This window comes from Gnatocerus cornutus, chromosome 6 (genome assembly GCF_029298725.1).
Source record: "Gnatocerus cornutus isolate USDA-ARS CGAHR chromosome 6, icGnaCorn1.1, whole genome shotgun sequence".
Lineage (NCBI taxonomy): Eukaryota > Metazoa > Arthropoda > Insecta > Coleoptera > Tenebrionidae > Gnatocerus > Gnatocerus cornutus.
In genome coordinates, this window is record NC_142238.1 from 5,663,526 (window position 1) to 5,683,620 (window position 20,095).

The 20,095-nt window shown below is 37.1% G+C and overlaps 1 protein-coding gene across 2 annotated transcripts in view; it reads left to right on the forward strand.

Annotated features, from left to right (window-relative positions):
• LOC148172401 (uncharacterized) overlaps window positions 1-20,095 on the forward strand; it is a 38,736-nt gene that overhangs the window by 8,796 nt on the left and 9,845 nt on the right. For both annotated transcript variants that reach the window (XM_088038256.1, XM_088038257.1), the window contains exons 3-4: window positions 6,764-6,887; window positions 13,725-13,863. In XM_088038256.1, coding sequence (XP_087894382.1) covers window positions 6,764-6,887; window positions 13,725-13,863 — 263 coding nt within the window. The remainder of the gene's footprint in view (window positions 1-6,763; window positions 6,888-13,724; window positions 13,864-20,095) is intronic.

Genomic DNA, 20,095 nt, shown 5'->3' on the forward strand with positions numbered 1-20,095 from the left:
ATCTGTTTGTGTCTAAACGCACCTGTTGTGTCGTATTGTATCGAACATTAACACTTTGGAAACTGACAAACATTGAGAAAGTCTGTGGGATTGTTTTGAACTTTTTACTTTGAACATCTGGCGGTAATGTTTGCCAGATCTATCCAGAGCGACGCCACCGGTACCGTTGGGAAAATAGGTAATTAACCGCTGCTTTTATTGTTTTTACAGAAAATAAACATGTGAAAACTCCAGATATACAAGGGTTTCAGCACTTCTGGATAAACGTAAATGTTGTCTGTGTACGTTTCGCGAGATAAAACTTATTAAACGTGTTTATATAATTTACAAACAGCTTAGGAAAGTTTTGATGAAGTTGGCAAGTAGTCCTGGAGAGTTAATTTTAGCAGTTTGTGGATTTCTGAAAGGTCGGGAAAACATCTAAATCGTCAAATTGAACCACAATACGCTAGGAAAACAAAGGGTGAGAATTGAAAGCCGCCTAAACCAATAGAGGAAACGAAATTGAGAAGTTTGGTCAAACATTTAATGAGACATTTTCTTGAGGTAGCTTTTTCGGGAAATAAATTTCCGTCGACGCCTTCGCCTTGGGGAGAACTTTGGTTTTTCATCCAGATAATTGGTTTAAAACAAAAAAGTGATTATTTGAAAATTCACCCTTTACCAATCATCCAAGGGTTGTTTGAAGAAGTTAGGGAGGCAGTGGAGTTCGAATTGTCTTGGTCACTCTGCCCTTGAGGCTAAAGAGTAATAATACTAAGAGTCAGAACCGATAGATAAAATGTTACCAACACGTCAGAATAAGAATACAAGGCTTGCTATTGATGGAAATATATTTTGGCAACCCAATTCTGAACCTCTGTAACTCATCCCACGTTTATTTATCAAACTAACATATCACTTTCAGTCCAGAAAGGGAAGCCCCGATTGTATATTCAAAACAATGTTAAACAAATAAACCAAAGTATTAAACATGGTAATATATCTTATTAGTCAAGTCGTGTTGGCATTTATCTTGGCAGTTTGTTTGATCAAGCAACATACTTTTTGATGTGTGTACTTATTACACGGAGACAAAAGTTTGATAACACGAAAATGTGACGACGGTCGGAATCCTGTGTTTGTATGCATAATCAACAGGAAAAGATAAAGTTACATAAAATGTTTCTTTAATTAAAAATTTGATGAGGTTCGACTTTGTTACCTAACAATTTCTTGTGTTTTTCCCTGTTAATTCAACGAATCGATTGATTGGTCGACCACAATGTGTTATTGTTATTAATCTCTGACATTTAAGATGATTTGCGGTTAATTAATGCTCAAGGTTTCCTGGTTGGTGTTCGATAAATTTATCAGAGGTGAAGATTCTGTTGAAACAACTACGCATTAATTTTTTTATTGGTGCGGTATTTTTATAAAGCAAACAATGACGTGACCAACTTTACATATTTAGTAACTTGTGTACTTAAAATTTGGACAAAAATCTTCCACTTATGCCAGGGTTAGTGACAGGTGGATAAGCAAATATTTTTTTAGTATCAGTTTTAAGTCAGGTGCCGGCAGTTGTAAACTTTTTCCAGTAGTGTTTGTATTTTATGATCCTCGAACATCCTTATTTGTATCCTAATCATCAAAAGTCATAAAACCATTTTATGGTTGTAGCGTCTTTATAGATTGTGAAGAGGAACGACACGTACTTGACATTCTTCTATTGATTTCGCATCGATTTCTTCTTTTCGGTGCACGTGTCACCTTAAATTCAGCTGTTGCATAATACCTGACAGATGTTCCTAAAGGGATTTACCACTCATAAAGAGTTTATATGTTAATAAAGTGGTTTGGTTGTAACCCTTTCATTCCCAAACAAGCTTGAGAGCAACAAAAAAATTACACAAAATTTTAGTGGCAGGTGAGGTGTCAACAAATTACAGAGAATCTCCGTGGAATTAATTGAACATTTTCCAACCGCAACGGGGTTATTATCCAAAAAGAAAAAACTCGTTGCGTTGAAATTTTCAAGGTTATCGAGTAAAATTAGTGGTTCGGTAATTTATAAAGCTTTCGGTGTAGAGTTAAATAAGTAATTTTGAGTGTTTATGTTTCTGCAATCAATCACTGACATGTGGTACGGACATTTTAATTAAAAAAAAATGCAATACTGGCATTCGTGTCTTTCGTGATGGCGAAATTAGAGTGATTGATAGAGGTTTGGAAATTGTTGGTATTGTTGTTTACATGCGAATGTTAATTAGGCTGAAGTTGGGCGATTTGTGTACATGTGTTGCCAAATGAAATTCATTAATAATAAGCTGGGAGACAAATGAATTATTGTCAATTTCGTATTGAATCGCGTATTAATAATATAATAATTTTCGTTGATTGCTTCCTACGATATTCTTTTCATTTGTAAAATTAAAGTTTGTAGTAAATTTTGCGATGATCTTTGGAGTTGATTGGAACTGTAGTGTCCAGATGCCATTGTCTAGCTTTGCTACTCGGCGCCTTACAGATTCTGTTTGTGACTTCTGCGGGAATTTGATGCCGATGACATCGATTGGAATGCAAACGTGACATTCTATTGCAACTTCTTGTTTCCACGAGTCCAATCTGATCTCCCTATTGTATTAATTTCTCGCTTCCTACATTTTAGCTTTTTTCTCTTGATACGGAGTGTTCTTTATGCGATTTGAGGCATTTTTGAGCTTTTAGTACCTGCGTTCCAGGCAATAAATTAAGATAGTTCCAGTCTATAATTTTTAATGCCCGATTAACTGCGTCAAGTTTTGCTGCGGCCAACCTCATGTGCAAAATGAATAGTAATGATGCGAATCATTAATGGGATTGTCGCGTAACTCCGACGCTAGATTAAAAGACAATTAAACAAGATTAAAATGGAATGACAAAGCGGTGCCTTGTTTCCTCGCAGCGCACGAAATTAATTCATTAGCGTCGCGCTGGGGGCCCCGATTACACAGATAATCTGTATCAGACTTCATTACTCTGCGTCCTGGTTTTGTTAAGCGGTTTCTCATTATTCCTTCAACAATAACGGGGGTGACACGACATTCTTTACATATCTAGGTTTTCAACACATGGGTATTTTTAGACAAGTACCGCAAAAGATGTCTCATAATTCAACTTGAAACGGATACAATCCTATTGTTAATGAGTCACATGCTTATTTTATTGTGCGCTATTTATGAATAACAAATACCAGAGATTCGAGTTGATGATATATTGTTGTAAATTGCAACGTTTAAAGTTAAACCGTTGGGAGAAGCGTGAAGGTCACAGACTAAGTAATGATAGTCCCATATTGCTGTTAAAGTAACCAATTACCAGTTGTATGCATGAACGTCTGCGAAGTATTTCTCCTGTTCGAAAAGAAATGCTTGCCTGCAAACAAAGAGGTAGAGAGAAGGTGAAAACGATCATTGCAGTTGCATGCCACAACGAGAATGCAAAAAGAATATTAAACGATCATTAGTTAAGTAAAAGCAAAGAAAAACGAAAGAAGCAAGGGGTTAATATCAATTATTATTCTTATAGTGAGGGCCATAATTAAACGGTTACTCTTGGTAGCGTAAGGAGATATAGATCAAATTTATGAAATACTACTAGAATGCATCAACGTACTCGTTAACACCAACAATGAGCACGAAATTATTTTGAACTTGAACTCTGGGAAAAATTCTATTACGCAAAATTCCAAATTGAATCTCTTTGCAACTACGCCGCGGATAATAATTGCTCTATAAACTGTCTTGTTTTCATTCGAATTCCTTCCTAATGTTTCGATTTACATACAACGTCTACTTCTGCATTCAAACTATATTAAGTGGCTTTGGTAGCTAATGGCTTCTTGGATTCAATTATAATAAGCTTTACTTAAACAGATAAGATGTCGTTGTGTGGGGAAAAATTTAGGTATTCTATCCCATTATGGCTAAGTGGCTTAAATAAAAGAAAGAGAGGATTATAATTTGGCCTGAAAAGTCACTTCTGAATTGTTTAAACGCAATCTAATTGATACTTAAGGAGAGAAAAGATTTTTTTGAACCTTCGTAAACAAGTGGTGCTGAAGGTGTCAGCGATGTTGATCGACTGGAAATAATGCGTGTTATTTATAGGAAAAATGTCACAAGGTTGTGTTAGAAACACCTCTATTTCATCATAATAACATCGTTAATTTGTACAATAGTTATAAGGCTGCTTGGTTTCACCATTGACACGGCAATGCTGCCAAGAGCTTGAAGGTCATCCCGCTGCCAAATCCAATAACTTTGGGTTTTTCAATTACGCACCCAGGAAAGGAACAATTATGGTCTTTTAACTAAGTCTTTTTAAAATGGGTCGCGTTTGATCAAACATTAATAACGAATGTTCCTCTGTTTACTCACCTTGCTCTATTTCGTCCATCACGAAACCGCAGAATTCAGGCAAACATGCTCAGTTTACACATCATAAAGCAATATAAATTTTATGCCTTCTGCAGCTAACAAATAGCTGCGATAACGTCCCATTTGTTTGTCCACGTTTCGAAGCTCGAAATATTTAATTTTTTGTTTGAACCATTTACCACGATTGCATTATTAGACTTTGTTTCTTCTCGGGTTGTTGACTCTCGAGGATGAGCAAAAACGTTTCGAACTAAGTTATTTGGTTTAAAATCGTGTTCGGTTGCTCGGTTGGTTGGAGTCTCGTGCGAAATTTATTGTGTTCAATGAGGCGTTAAGCAAATCGCTAATTACCAGCGAAAGAGTTGCAATAAAACCGAGCTTACATTTTCTGTAGTGGTACGCAAACAAGACGAAGGGTATGTTTGAATAAGGAGTTGCACAATGTGTCCATGCATATTCATAAGTACTCAACTGCAATCTGTGAGACTCTTCAAGTCATGTTTTCACGACGCTTCACACGCTGGAAAACGTTATTAATTCGCGAGCTCTGGGATTTAGTTTAAGGGTTTGTCCAGGTCTGATGATCATTTGTTTCATTAGATTGGGTTCGAGGAGATTTTGCGCGAATCCCTGCGTTCAGTCCTGCAAATATAATCTCGCCCACTAATTCAGATTTGCATAGGACTCGCTACTGCTGTGTGAACATGCATTTAACCAGCTCGTTATATGAAGTTATATAAACAGACAAGAGAAGCCTGCTAGACAGATATATCGAATTGTTTACACATATGGAACTACATGTTCAAAATTCACTTTTTCTTCTGGGAAAGAACCTCATAAAATAACGCGCAATAAAGTCACTCTCATTGATGTTCATGTTCAATTGTTTGTACACAAATCTTGGCCACGAACATCTGCACATCTGCTCTGAATTGTATGCCCTTCGTTCGTATACATTGGTCTTGGCAACTTGTACCTTTTATTCTATTGTTTCGCTTCAAGACAAGTATTACGCTTAACTTGCTCCACAATAAACCACTTTTGTTGAGCAGAGGGCACTATTTGGTGCCTTACAACATCCCTGCTCTTTGTAATTTAGCGAAAAGAATGTGGTTTTTTAACGAGATAGTGTACCCCTTTTTATGGTTTCGTTGCCCTATATCTTGCGATTGTGTTGCTAATAAGAATTCGGTGTTACTTGTCTCAAATTCGAAAAAAAATGTTCTGACTCTAAAAATTGATGTAAATTTGCTTCGGTCGATATCTCGCTTATTATTTGTGAAACAAGTTAATGGTACTTATTTTACGAAAAATTTCACGCAGAAAACTTGTGTTATTATTACGTACGCTTAAATAACTAAATAACTTAGAAGCGATTAAAGTTTCTTATAGTAAATTTTCAGTTTCAAAATGTTTAATGCTTGCAAGTTTTCGAAAATTTAATTTCACTTCTATATTAAATATGAAAAATATTACTCTTATTTTATATCCGCATTCTTTCAAATAGCCAAATCCTACCAACAACTCCTTCAAATCTGTAAAAAAAATAGACCATTTTATGGTGTTGTCTCTCAAATATTGGTCTTTTTGTCTTGAGGGGTTATTATAATTTTGATGCTACGATCGACGATGCAATGACCGAAATTTGTGCTATAATCAATTTTACAGTTATCTTTCAAACATTTCTGGTGCTTTGCAATCAATCCACCCCAACCAACTCTGCCGATTGTTCATCACACTAAAACTCTCCATTGACCATTGTAGATCCCGAACCATTGTAATCAATGACGAAGATAACTGATTTTGACAAAGCCCATTTTTTGCACAAAGACTTACCGATTGTTGACAGGTCGGCTTTATGACTTTGAAACGATAGAGGTTAACTAAAAATACTTAGAAGACTTTTTCTTTAATTTACTTAAGTTTGTTTTAAATTAATTACTGTGCATAACATCTAGTTCACGTAAGAAATCCAACTTGTATCTGGAATTTGGTCGTATGTTCTAGAGTCTAATTAACTTTCCTAAGATGTTATCAACGAGGTGTTAGTGAATTCTGAATAGTAACATAGTAAATCATTGAACGCAGTTTACTGTTCCTATGGAAGCGAGTTTTGATCTTTATCACTTCAGCCAACCGTACGTCGAAGCTATTTGGTTCATTAACCGAGATGTGAAGGTGTTGTCTTTGATTCTATACTTTGTTAAATGGGAAGCCATAAATGTGTTCATTGCCTCCATTAACTTGACATTAACACCATCCGAGATGTTTGAACATCAAGATTTAGATAAGCCATTTTGTAGTAGTTTTAAATCAGTTGTACCAATTGATTCTTCGCAATTAACTTTTTTTTTCTTTTTCAGCCCAAGTAATACAGCTTTAAGTTCTCCGGAACAAGTCAAAGAGTATCTTCTCACCACGGGCACATGCAAGTGTGGATTAGAATGCCATTTTAAGTATGATAACACCTTCAGTTTCGATCCTAAGGTAAGTGTGAAACTGTTTGCAACGACTTCCATTTGAGCATTCTAAGCAACAAGTTTGCGTGGATTAGAGTTATAGCGCACTGAATTCGGCAATTTCGGTTATATTGTCTGTGGAGCTCGAAATTTACTGTTTTTATGATCATCCCATTAACTCGAACGTTCAATTTTGAATTGACGATGACATGGGCATATATTGTGTACCTGCTGCAGCAGGATGCAATTTACTTAAGAGTCAGTGAACAGCACTTGTCGGCAAAGCGAGCGTCGGTGAAGATAAGGGTGTTTGCAGCAAACATCATTTGAACGTCTGATACAAAGGTAATCGTTTTTAGCGTTACGGGGCGAACAACCTTCCTAGGAGATGCACAAAGAGACGGGTGTGAGGCCGCCGGTCGGCGGTGTTATCGATCGCGGGTCCGCGCGTCTACCGCGTCTGATGTGCATCCTCCGGTGCTAGAAATCATGATTTATCGCCGAAATAGAGCGCTAGATAAGAGGCGAGGTGTATCGACCCGCTGTTAACTACTACCGACGCTAAAAAACGAAATCTAACGTCTTCAACAATTTAGTATCTCCGTTTTATCCTTTTTTCATCTCGTATATGACGCTGCTATTTTATATATTCATTGGAAGCAATTCACCGAAAGGTAAAGCAGTCATAACTCGCAAAGGTTTATCCTTATAGGTGTATCTAAAAATCAGAGAGTTTTTTATGTTTTTTCGCTAAAATGTGGAGGGTATTTTTTAAAGCGTTCAATTTGCATTGAATTATCTCCCGCAGACTGCACTGGCTTGCAGAATTGTGTTTGCATTTCAAGGGTGAAAAACCCGTCAAATTCCCATCAAATTATGCAGCCTTTCAGCGAGTCAGTTTGCTTTGTTGGCAGCGTTTGGGGAATCATCACTGTTTGCACTGGATGCAGTTCTTTTGAAGCGGATTTTTGCACCGTGTTTGGACGCCGTCCGTCAGTTTAATGGCGTGAAGTATTCTCTGCAAGAAAAGCGTGACCGTCATCTGTTCGGTCTTGCTGTCACCGTGACTAAATTATTAATCATTTTCGGATTCATGCCGGGTCAATTTTTGAGCCACAATAATCGTGTGTAATTTTGTGTAATTTAAACATTATGTGTAATCATGATTACCCTCGAGGTTTGTGTATAAATGAATGCATTTTACTTGTTAATAAGGTCTATTTTTGAGGATTGCATTCTTTGACCACAGAGGCCAATTTAAATAGGAAAATAATGAGTTCATCAACCCTTTAAATCTAAATACACCTGTAGACTGGAAAATTGATGGTAATTTCCGGTACCGAAGACAGGCAATTGAGGTGTTGTACATTTGCCCCGGGATATTTGGGATCAAAAAAACGTGCCTTCAGGAAAAATTTTGAGGTTCAGGAATGTACTCTCGGAGTGGAATTGTGTTGGGAAGGTCAAAGTGTCGTAGAGAATAGAAAGTTGAAGAGAAATCTATAATTCAATGTACACGAAGGGTAAAAATTAGGTGACGAAATTTTCACTTTTTGGGGTATTGATGATGTGATTGAATTTTTATTTGCTTTCCAAATAAAACCGTGTTGAAAACGTGTTCTATATCCATATTTTACGAGCTCCCTGCTTATAAATTATTGTTATTTGGGTTGAATTGGTTTTTTGTTTTTGAATGGTGGAGTTTGAAACATGTTAACTGAAATTTTGTTTATTCAGTCAAAGCGAATATGAAATGTGCATCGTTCGGTGTTAATTAATGGTTATTAGTATTCCCATCCTGGTATCAATCAGATGTGCAACGTCAATACTGTCTGTTCCGTGCAGCGTTCCAAAGCTAATTTCGTCCATGAGCGTATACCCGGTTTGCGACACATTCCATGAAAATTCAACCGGAATAATTAAATCAGGCCCCATAATGGCAGCTCGAATCATTTTGTAGTGGATTTGAAAACAAGTCTAGTTTTTCTCCCTAAATCAATGTTTTTCCCGTATAATCGTAGATCAATGAAAAACAATCTAGTCTGGTTGTTGATGCACTTAACGGCACAATTATGCCACATTAATTATGCACGATCGAACTACATCGAGGGTAGAGCTATCAGCATCGTTCAGTTGAGCTTGTGGACTAATCGATCTGAAGCGGATCCCATTATACGATACGCTGCTGCATGTTTGTTGTTTTGTACCGGGGAAATTTCCCGGTTCCCAGCAGATGATCTCGATAAACTAACAGATTTTCCGAAAACAATTTACCGCAAGCGGGCCATAAAAGTTTTTATCACGAGATTAACTTCTCGCAGAACTCGGAGCTTTTCAAAAGGACCGTAATTATTCAGCTGAAAAGCTGCTCGACTATCGTGTAACGCTCCAGCAATTCGCTCCGAACTTTTATGCGGGGACGTAGAGTATTTACGTCGTCCATTACTCTCCCAACGTGATTTATTGTTTTCCGAGATTTTAAGATGACACACGTCTCGTAAAAGGATTTAAAACTTTGTAAATGGTAACTCGCTTCTTGGCGGATTTGCTTCAGTCGTGAAACTAATTAAGCTCTTCTACTGATAGCGATGCCGAGCTTTGCAGTTTTTGCGATGGGCTGTTGTGTACAAGCCAGAAACTTTACTAATAGGTTTTTATCTTTTGTTCCGGGTTTTTGCCTCATCCGCTTAACGAGATTCCACTCTTTTTGGTTTCCAAAGACTGTTGCGGAGAATAACGATTTGTTTTGCCTTTTGTATCATGTGGACTAGTTCCGGATTTTAAATTTAGCTTTCAAACATATGGTTTATGGGTGTTGAGGGCTCCAGGAACGTCATATGCGGCTAAACTCAACCACCATGTAACTCGAGACTTCGCTCTAAATGTAAACCCTATTAAATTGCTACGCCCTTTCTGTTGGAAAAGAAACACGAACACTGTCTAATAGATACACGTTTTTTAAGCGCGCGATATTTTTTTATTTCTTATTCATCTAAATTGTAATAGAATATCAGCTTTCACACTGTTGGTCGCAAGCTTCTGCATTGCGAAACTCGATACGGGAAAATTGCGATAGCAAAAATGCATTTCAACTGAAGAGACTTCAAAACTGAATTGATTCGGATAGCTGAGCTTAGCAACAAATAAATTCCGCGTCCGAAACTTGTTAAAATATTGCAGTGACAGTTGATTTTATTACTACCGATGTTAACGACGAAAGAGTGGCAAATGAGGATCAAACGTGTAATTTAGCGAAGCATGACAATCAAATGCGTGTTTTTACGGCTTCGAGAAGAATAAATTAATTAAAAAAGCGCATCCGCAGGAGATAATTTGTAGTGATAGAAGCTTAATTACATTTAATAGTCATTGGTTAGTACCATGTGAGGACAACCAACTGACATACGTTCCTTAAGAGGACCTCAACTGCAAACATGCTATCTCAATGTCATAATTAAACGCGTAACGGCTCATCAATATTTATGTATTCGATTCTAACCGTTGAATATCGTCTGCTCTAACGACAATCTTCAACTAGAGACAGGTTTTATTATCTTTCGTCGTCGTTTTCTTTTTTTACGAAATTGAAATCGTTTTTTTTCCTTCTATCTTGAGACATAAATAACTCAGCATATTAACTTAACTCGACGGTAATAACAGTGTTTTTATAATAGATGTGAACACAGACGGAAATGAAATTCGGCTCCTCGGCGGATTTCTTATTGGAATTTATAAACGAAGTAATTCCGCTCGAGAAATTCACTTTATTTTATATGATGAGAAAAGGGAAACTCGATTTTAGAAAGCATTCAGGATCCTGGAAGCTAAAACCCATTTCATCGTCGTGGAAAAAGTCAATATTTATTAACCCCTTCACAAATTTAAGCTCGCTTTTCGGTTACTAATTATTTTGGATAATATAATTTTAAGCTGTTTCTAATCAATTAAAACGCGACGGAATTTTTAATTGAAATTTTTTCAGATAATCGCTGTTTCCTCTAACTCTGCGATTAGTTATGCTACGAATTACATAATTAATGTTGTAAAAAGTAAACACTCTGATATTTATCAACCTTGAAACATGACGAACATGAATCATTGAAGATGCTTGGCAACCGGTTACTTAAGTGTGGCTAAATATTCAAATGAATATGCGCATTTGTTGCTGTAGTCGAAATAAATTGTCTATTATTTTTCCACTTCGGTCGGGTTCGATTAATTTTCAATGCAAATAAGCCAATTTCAATTTAATTTATGTTTTTGGCGCGAAAACTTAACCTTTGAAGGTTGCAAACATTCTCGCATATATGAGTTCTTTAATCTTGTATTTGACAATTTTATTGCTCTGTGAAGTGTTTATTTATTCCGTTCCGAGATAATGGTTGTTCTTTTAATTTATTTTGTGTAGTTTTGACAGCAAGCAATTACTTGTGTTTTGAGTGCTTTGATTCGGTCGCTTCCGCCAAATATTTTCCTCTTAATTAAGATCCAGCTTAATTAGGAAGCAGGATTTGCTTTATTAATTAGGAAAAGATTAATTCGTGAAACGTGTGATGCTTTTGGCAGCGACATTTTGCATGCTGCAGGGAATTGAGCATTTAGTCGTCGCAGGCTGAAACTAATAATGCTTCCTGCAGTTCGTCTTCATTAACTGTGTTCTTGTTACACGTTTGTTCTACCGGTTGCAGTATTAAAATGATAAATTGTTGCGTCTTCAACACCCTTTCCACTATCTGTTTTGGCCGACCGAATTGGAATATTCGGCATAAATCAAATGTAATGCACGAAACAGTTCCTTAATTAATTTTGTTTATAGTTCGCAGGACGGCCAATGATTTATTGCAGGAATGTTTCATGTTTTATTAATTTTCATGTTTATTTTTCTTCCGAACCAAGTTTCCGCATAATGTACATGAATTGGACCGAGAGTGGGTGTGCAAATATGAATTCTTATTGACATAAATAAATCATGAGCGGCAAAAGATGGGGCGATTGATCTTACAAACTTCAATAGAAAATCCTTGATTCTTCGCGTTTATCGGTTTGCTTTTCACATCAAAGGTTTTATATAATAACCCACAACAATGTTGGATACACCCAGCGCGATGATTTGTATGGTTTTACTTTCAATAGAAGCCGTAACGGGGCTACGAGAATTTAAATTTCAGATTTCGCGCTCTGAATTTTTAGGGTCGCCGAAGATTTGGTTATTACAAGAAAATCAACTATGAACGACTGAAAGAACAGGAAAATTATGATTGAATGTTTTTGACGTTTTTAAGAAATATTTTCTATTTAAGAGACGTTCCTTTGAGAAAATTTCAGCGGAGAAATAAATGAAAGATTACTTTGTACGATGATATCGTTCAGTGGGCAGGAAATTACAGTCGGAATAAAATGAACTTTATGTCCATAGATGCCCCACTTTTGTGTTTTAGTTTGTTTGACTGCGCTTTGTTTTCTATTGCTTTTAATGCACAGCCTCGTAAATCTCTTGAATATATTCTATTCTTAGGTAGCGACCTCTTTCATACACACGTTAAACCGAAATTGCTTGCATTCTCGCAGATCTCATTGCACGGAACTGTTGTAAAATATGAAATGAAATTAATTTTCCTCGGGGTGAAACCTAGTTCTTCTATTTTCAACGCGGAAATAAATTGCGTACCATGAAAAAGGTACGAACGTGAAAGTACCCGTAAAAATTCTACAAGGCGTCAAATTGCCTGTAAATTAGTCGACCACAATGCCGGCGATGAATTGCATGAGTGTGTGTAATGTTGTCACCAGGTAATTTAAGAAGCAAGTTTTCGTGTTTAAGAGCGACGGGTATAAATTTTCGGCGGGATTATTAACACCCGAAAATTTAAGTTTAGCACGCTTACGCTTTATAATTTCGTTGTTTACCTGTGAAATTATTGCGGAGTACCTATGTTGTGGATCATGCATGGCATTGAAACAACAGTAACCTTCACCCGACTAAACCAAGTTCAGACAACCAAGGTTGCCATTAATTCACTATCTTCTGTTGTTAAACTTATGTGATCTTGTTAGTTAGACCAGAACTGTTCTTGTATGTTAAATTAGATATAGAAGTATTAAGATTTATAGTGGAATTCTTTAATGTATGTAAATAAGGTCACTTACTTTCTATCGATTCGAATGTCGTTAAGTAAAAACGATGTAAGGATGACATGAAATAAAATCAGTTTGATGAATGTAAATTGAACATAACGCGGCTCACTTTTTCCACGTCAAAGCTGCTTCAGAATAAACACTGCGATGATTTACGCAAACACAAAACTAATCAAATGGCAACAGATCGATTTTTAGCTTTTCCAATTGCTTCATCTTTAACGCTGGTTAACCGAGAGGGAAGATACGAGTTAATTAGCGGGAGTTATTTTTTAAGGCACGTTATAAATAAATTTTATGACCGTTTCCCGGTCATAAATTCATCCATGTAGAAATCATAAACACGAGAAAATGGAATGAACCAAAATTAACATCGTGATGGGAAACAACGTTGAATTCAATCATTTTTTTGAATTCCAGATCCCCTCGAAAATTATTAATTCCGTATTAATTAACTCTCGGACCGGTTTTTCAGTCGATGCCGTAGCTTGGAAAACATTAATAAACGGATAAAATTTTTTGACACTGACATGCTGCATCAGTGACATTGATTTACAATTTTTGCCGGATAATGCAGATAACTTTCGAATCGATGAACTTGTGCAAATCGTCACAATAATGAGGGATGAGATGCTTTTTGTTGATTAAAAATTGTTGCCTATTCATTGATTTTGTAGCATCGCCAAATTTATTTGAGTCACGTTGTATATTGGTTTTGTTTTGTTCTTAGGTGGCCAGTAAGCCGTGGACGTTGTCGCCAGACACAAATACAGGGGACCTGACCAAATTGTGCAACCATAAAAGAAAAATAATAGCAATGGCCTCGTTGGATTGTAAGCCGCCGGATCCCAGTGTAAAATTGCGAAAAGGTAACGATAACATCTGTTTTTACCATTGTTTTGATTCGGTGATTTCAAATTACTGACTTCTACGTCTTGAGCTCATTAATATGTAGATGAACAGTGTTCGTGAGATTTTTGTGTACCATGCAGTCAATACCAAAGCCTAATTGTGTTGAATAGAATTGGTAGTTATCGGTATATTATATTACAAATGAACAGTGATTTTGCATCAAATGAATAGTGGAACTTTGTGAAGGGTGCAGTATTATCGTATTAGCCGGCGGTTCGAGCTTGTTATTCACCCAACTGGACTCAAATCAACGTGGATTACGAAATATCCTGTGCATCATCTATCACTTTGATGTGGTCGTCATCGCCTGCCTGCATGTATCACGAAAGACACAAAGCAACTCGTTTCCAATTTTTCCGATGATTTGTGTCTGATTTCAAACACAATCTCATTTTCTTCTCCTGCATTAAAAATTTACCAACGAAAACTTTAAATCCCCGGTTTATATAAAACTTCCCACCGTGAATAACTCGAGTATAATCTTCAAGGAAGGAACCGGCAGAAATTGCAATTACATAAAGCTCTTTTATAAAATATTTAACAGCTCTGTTGCGGCAAGATTCGTAATATAAATTCTAAGAGAATTGAATTGAATTTATTACAACGAAAACGTTAAAAGAGAGCAACGTGAATCGTGGCGGGGATGATCGAACAAAAACGTCATCAAAAACATTTCGCTTCGTTGTATATTTGAAGCGAACGTTTCGAATTATTATTACTTTGATCTTCTTTGGAAGCGCAACACACCGTGCCACGAAACAAACAAGATAAAAGGACGGCCAAGTCCCATCTGATTTTATATGAAATCTTGTTTTTATTCCATCGGGTCGAGTCGTCCTTCATTATAATCTGCTAAATTGAAAAAGTGGGGTTGGTTACCTACAACAGCGTGGAAATAATATCGGAAGACTAAAGCGGTAATTAGCAGAACAAAGAACAAAAGTTGATGATTACAAATTACAGGAAGAAAAATGGCGTTAATTAAGCTTTATGTTCGCCGGAATGCTTAACCTTCTGCGTTCTTTGTTCGTATTTTTGTGCGCGAATTGTGTGATGATCGCGATTTATTGGACACTTTGTATGAGGAGTCGCGGCCGTCGTCCGGAGATCAATAGTTCGTCCTCCGGAGAGCGCGACATCTCTAAGTCAGTTGATAAGGGTTAAATTCGTATCAGAGTAAAATGTTGTCATCGCCGTTCGAACGACTGAGCTTTGCGCAGCGTACGACCTTCCAGAATCGTCGGAGTGACAACAAATTTGTCATTTAAAGTGATATTGAAAACTCGGGAATCGAATTACCAAACAAAACTCGGCGGAGTTATGGCAGATATATTTTCGATTTGACTTCACGATGGTAGCTTCTTATAAATGATTCGATGGAAACTCGAATAGGCACTGTAATATTTCACGAGGGGGCGATTATATTAAAAATTTATACACTTTTGAAAGATTCGATGTTGGGAGAATGAAATGGTTTTTTGGTGAAGGCGCCGGGATTAATGATTGCGTTCGAATTAAAATGAAAAAGTCGCATTTATTCAGTAAATAAATACGTCGTGGGGTTTGTCAGTGATTCATGTAAATGATTCACATGCGGCAGTATTATGCGGACAGAAGAAATAACTGGCGACTTCATTGTTATCTTGTCATGTAATGAATCAAAATGTACGGGAAACGCCTGGCAATTACATTTTGCTTGATAACGTTTAGACACACAAAAAGATCGAAACGAGATATAGAGGATATCCAAGACATGAATTGAGTCGGATCGTAAATTCGCATCACAAAGCAACACTGTTAAATTCTCTTCTCCAAAACTCTCTTATCACGACGTAGATCGTTCTGTTCTGTGAATTATTGGCGTTCTTTATCGATTGTAGATTTTACGAACCATTTTAATTGTACTTGTGCTATAAACAGCACATGTGCTACTTCTCCAAGTAGTGGTGAAATTTTATGACATGTTCTTTGTGTGGTGACGATGAAGACGCAGCAGTGAATCATCTAAAGTATAAAACGCGAACACCACTTGTAATTTGGAGGTCTTTGTTATGGTTATAGCTCATTTTAAATTCAGGATTTTTCAACTTTTGCAGTTAATAACGCGGAACGGTAGTTGCGTACGTTACGTTTTCAAGTGCGAGCGATCTTATTGTGCCACAAATTAAACAAAAAAAACAACAAAACAAACAATAGTAATTTGTTCGTGGCATTTTAACGACTGCGGTTTCCCATAATAATACTTGAAACTTTAACGCATCACCGTGACTCAATTAGCACACAAAAGGGTTAACATTTTACTTGTTTCAGTCTGGTTGTCAAATTTTTACTGCTGGCATCCTCAATAAACAGACGTGTATATCGGACCAGGAGTTTTCCGTTCTATAATAGATCACCCGGTGACACAGGCCTCCGTGTTATACAGTGTTGGGTTGGCGGTCATGAATTTTACATTGTGCCATGTGTCGCTGTTCGTTCTATTGTCTAATTTTAGATGACATCAAATCGTCATCAACTTTTTTCACGCACTTTTTATACTTTTCTTTAGTGGGTTTTGTTCACAGCCTACAGATTTTTTGTAATATGCCGTCATGTTTGATCTTGATGAATAATGAAACGCTTAAAGAAACCACAAGTTTCGCTCACATTTTGGATATTTTATGAATTTCATACCCCTTTTTTAATCCCTCTCCGATGTCGTGATCGCATAATACGCGCGTTCTGTTAAAAGGTACCGTGGGGGCCGTCAGGGCTAAAACAATGGCGTGTCGGTGGCACGGGGCGATCTGACAGGCAAAACGCGGGCAAATAGGGAGCTGGTCAGCGAGCCGTGACGGGTTTTCATTGTTTCGAGTTGGTTCCCATTATTACGGTGTTACCTAGCATATTATATGATAACTACATTCAGACAGCTGCCCGCCGAAACGGATAGCTAAGGCGTCACTCTTCGGCGACGGCGGCGGTGGACACCAGGTGTTAAAGAAATTGACGGTTCTGACGTTCGATTTCCTTCACGCATGCGAACGTCAATTAAAACGAAGTAAAAGAAATGTCATCGGGGTTAACAAGTAGCAAATGAGTACTAAAGATTTCATTTTTATTCGTCTGTAATTTGGAAATATTTTATTCAAGAATGCCATTATATAAATTTTATTTTAGTGATATCAGGGAAATTTATGGTATTTTTGGACTGGTATGAATTAATTAAACATAATCGTGCATATTTTTAAAGATTTATTGCGTTGGGCGCTTAGAATTCGGTGTGAAACTGATATAGGAGCTGTTTTAGTAAGTCAGGAAAACTTGAAATCCGTGGAAAATCTTGGAATTTTTAAATAAAAATTTAACCAACATTCTTTAGGTTATTGCTTAGTTCAGAGAGCTAAATAGAGAAGCTGGAATTTTAAAGAAATTTTTCAGTTTAAGTGATTTAGGAATTTTATATAATTTCAGGGCTCATTCTTCTTAAAGTGTCGTAATCGTCAATTTGGTAATCTAGCTTGTCGAGAAGCCCAATAAATTCGTGTATATTCAAAACCAAATGTTCACGTTGGTGTAAGTTGGCGGCAATTTGATGTAAGATCATTTAGCAGGCTTCGCGTAAATTTGCGATTTAATCAAAGAGAGTATTAGCTGGTAATCTGAGCACACCCACTTGTAGCCTGATTCATCCGAAATTCCAGATGGATTTAGTGATGATGTCGGTAAATGAAATTAATCTGTATGAAAATGATGTATTTGAAATTCATGGAGACAGTTCCATGTGCATGAAAAAGGCAATTTTAAATGAATAAAATTTGAATACGAAATCCCATCATTTTGATTAACGCTAAACAATTATCTGCCATTATTTTTCACTGTCGGATTTCGTGCACCAAATTAAGGTGTACTTTGCTTTAAACGCCAAGAGCTAAACAGCTCGCAGCTTGTACGCGAAATGAATAAAAACCGCTCTTCATTGTGATGCAAGCTTGCACACTTTTCAATCTCCTCGCCCAAGATTCAAAAAGGATTTTCTTGTTATTACTTGGAACACAAACCTCGACTGGATTATTTCTCTTTGCTTGGGGTGTCTCTTGAATAGGTTTCGATTTGTCGTTTCGTGCTGCAGTTTAACGAGCAAAAACGTTCTTTGACGAGGATTTTAATCAGTTAACGGATCAACGATGAAGTTATCCTATGATCTATCTGTTCCGAGAGCTGGCGAATTTGTTTTGGTAGTCGTTGGGCGTGTACGGTCATTTGCTGAACATTAATCAAGGAGTGTCAGTTCGGCTCGCCAGGTAGGCAGTAAAACCGTGTGTTCGCGATGCTGGGGTTAACACTGCTGCAGCGTTCGGCAACCACTTGATTTGGGTCGATGGCCCGTCGCAGAGATCGAGAGTCGGTATTCCTGCAGGAGCAGGCGGAGAAAGCCTCGGAGGTCGTTCACCGATGACCCTACAAACGGACTGCCGCTGCTTTGTGATCGACCAAGCAGCCCCATTCTTGCATAATACATCGATGTTGATGTCATCAGACCGTTGGCCCCCTCAAGGTCCAAGAGGTGTGTTGCCACAATTATTTTAACGCGGCCACTAAAGTTCTGCATCGTTGAAGATTAGTTTGTGACAGCCGATTTGACGAGAATTACCCATATGCAGCAGCCGGCGATCCGAAAGGATATGTCGTGACTTGAATCACACCCACTGGGAATCAGTTAATTTAATTTCAATGTAGGCATTGCCTTATATGGTTCTGGTTCTTTCATCGACTTATCGTGTTTGGCCTCCAGACAATTATTATGAACCGATATGAAGTTAAGCTTTTTATTTGCTTCTTCACGCGGTCAAATATCGTTTAAGCTTTTGCTTTTGAGTTATAGCTTTCATGGCCGAACAATACTCATCGGTGGTTCCGAACAATTGAATCAACATTTTTTTGAAAACAACCATTTTATGCATTTAATACATTCCAAGAGTGTTTGCCACATACAACGAAGAAAATTTCATGGCAATACGCTTTTCTCCTTTGGTTTCGAAGCGTGGAATTTGTAGGTGTTGGCGACAAGAAAGGTAATAAGTAATATAAGGAGCAACCAAATGAACAACCGTTTGTCTGAAGGAGTGGTTCATTGGACGACATTGCATTGTAAGCTAACTAATACAAATTGTTCTGCACGACATTGACACTGAGAGAACCTAAATAGAAATTTTATCTATTTACCAGGTGGGCGCGCTGGATATTACAATAATGCATTCTGTTCCCACACTTGCCGACGATGATAAATAAAACAACACAACTCTTAATATTGCAATAAGTTTTATGTAAATACCCCAAACAGCTAGCACTCTTGTTTACCGAGTTGACCTTTTAACATTCCCAACGTGCAACACTGATTCTATTCGAGTTATGGCTCACGATGCGGCAGATAACCACTAATTCTCTCTTCACATTGTCAGAATTGTTAAAACAATTCCTCGTTGAGTTCCATAAGGGGTCATCCGATGTAAAATCCACGTCAAATGGTACAACAATTTCAGCCCACACAAAAGCATTTTTATTGCATATTGTTCGGATAAAACTCTCAAAATTGTTTTCAACTTTGAATACCTTGCAACGAAAATTCCTGCTTGAAATGCAATTAAATACGAGACAATCGTGAATGCTGTTAGAATTTTTTCAATAGTGCATTGTAATTAGAAGAAATTTGATTGTATGCAGGAATTCATTGCATTGCGTAATACTTTTACTCCGTCGCTCCTGCAGCTTGGCGAATTATATCAAGGCTGATGAATTGCACTTTCCTACGATAGCCCAAAAAGCCATCCGACTGTGACGGTAAATGTGCATATTCAGTTCTTTCCGCTTAGTTACTACATGAAATATGATTAATTTTGCGTTGGGGTCATCGCAGTTTCACGTCCCTACAACATTAATTCACCGAATTGTTTCCAACAAAGTTGTAATTTTGTGGAAGTGTTAAAGTCAACAAGTCTTTCACAACCTGTCATGTTATTGCTAATTCTATGTGGACGCAATAAATTATCTTTAATAACGTAACCTTACGGGTATCGCGCCACATATCAGGATACCTTATGTGGTACTGTATAATTATCATACACTTAAATGTGCAGTAACTGCTAATTGTGTGTGATATTTACATCGGTATTCCACACTTGCATATCCTTTAATTAATTGTTATTGTCA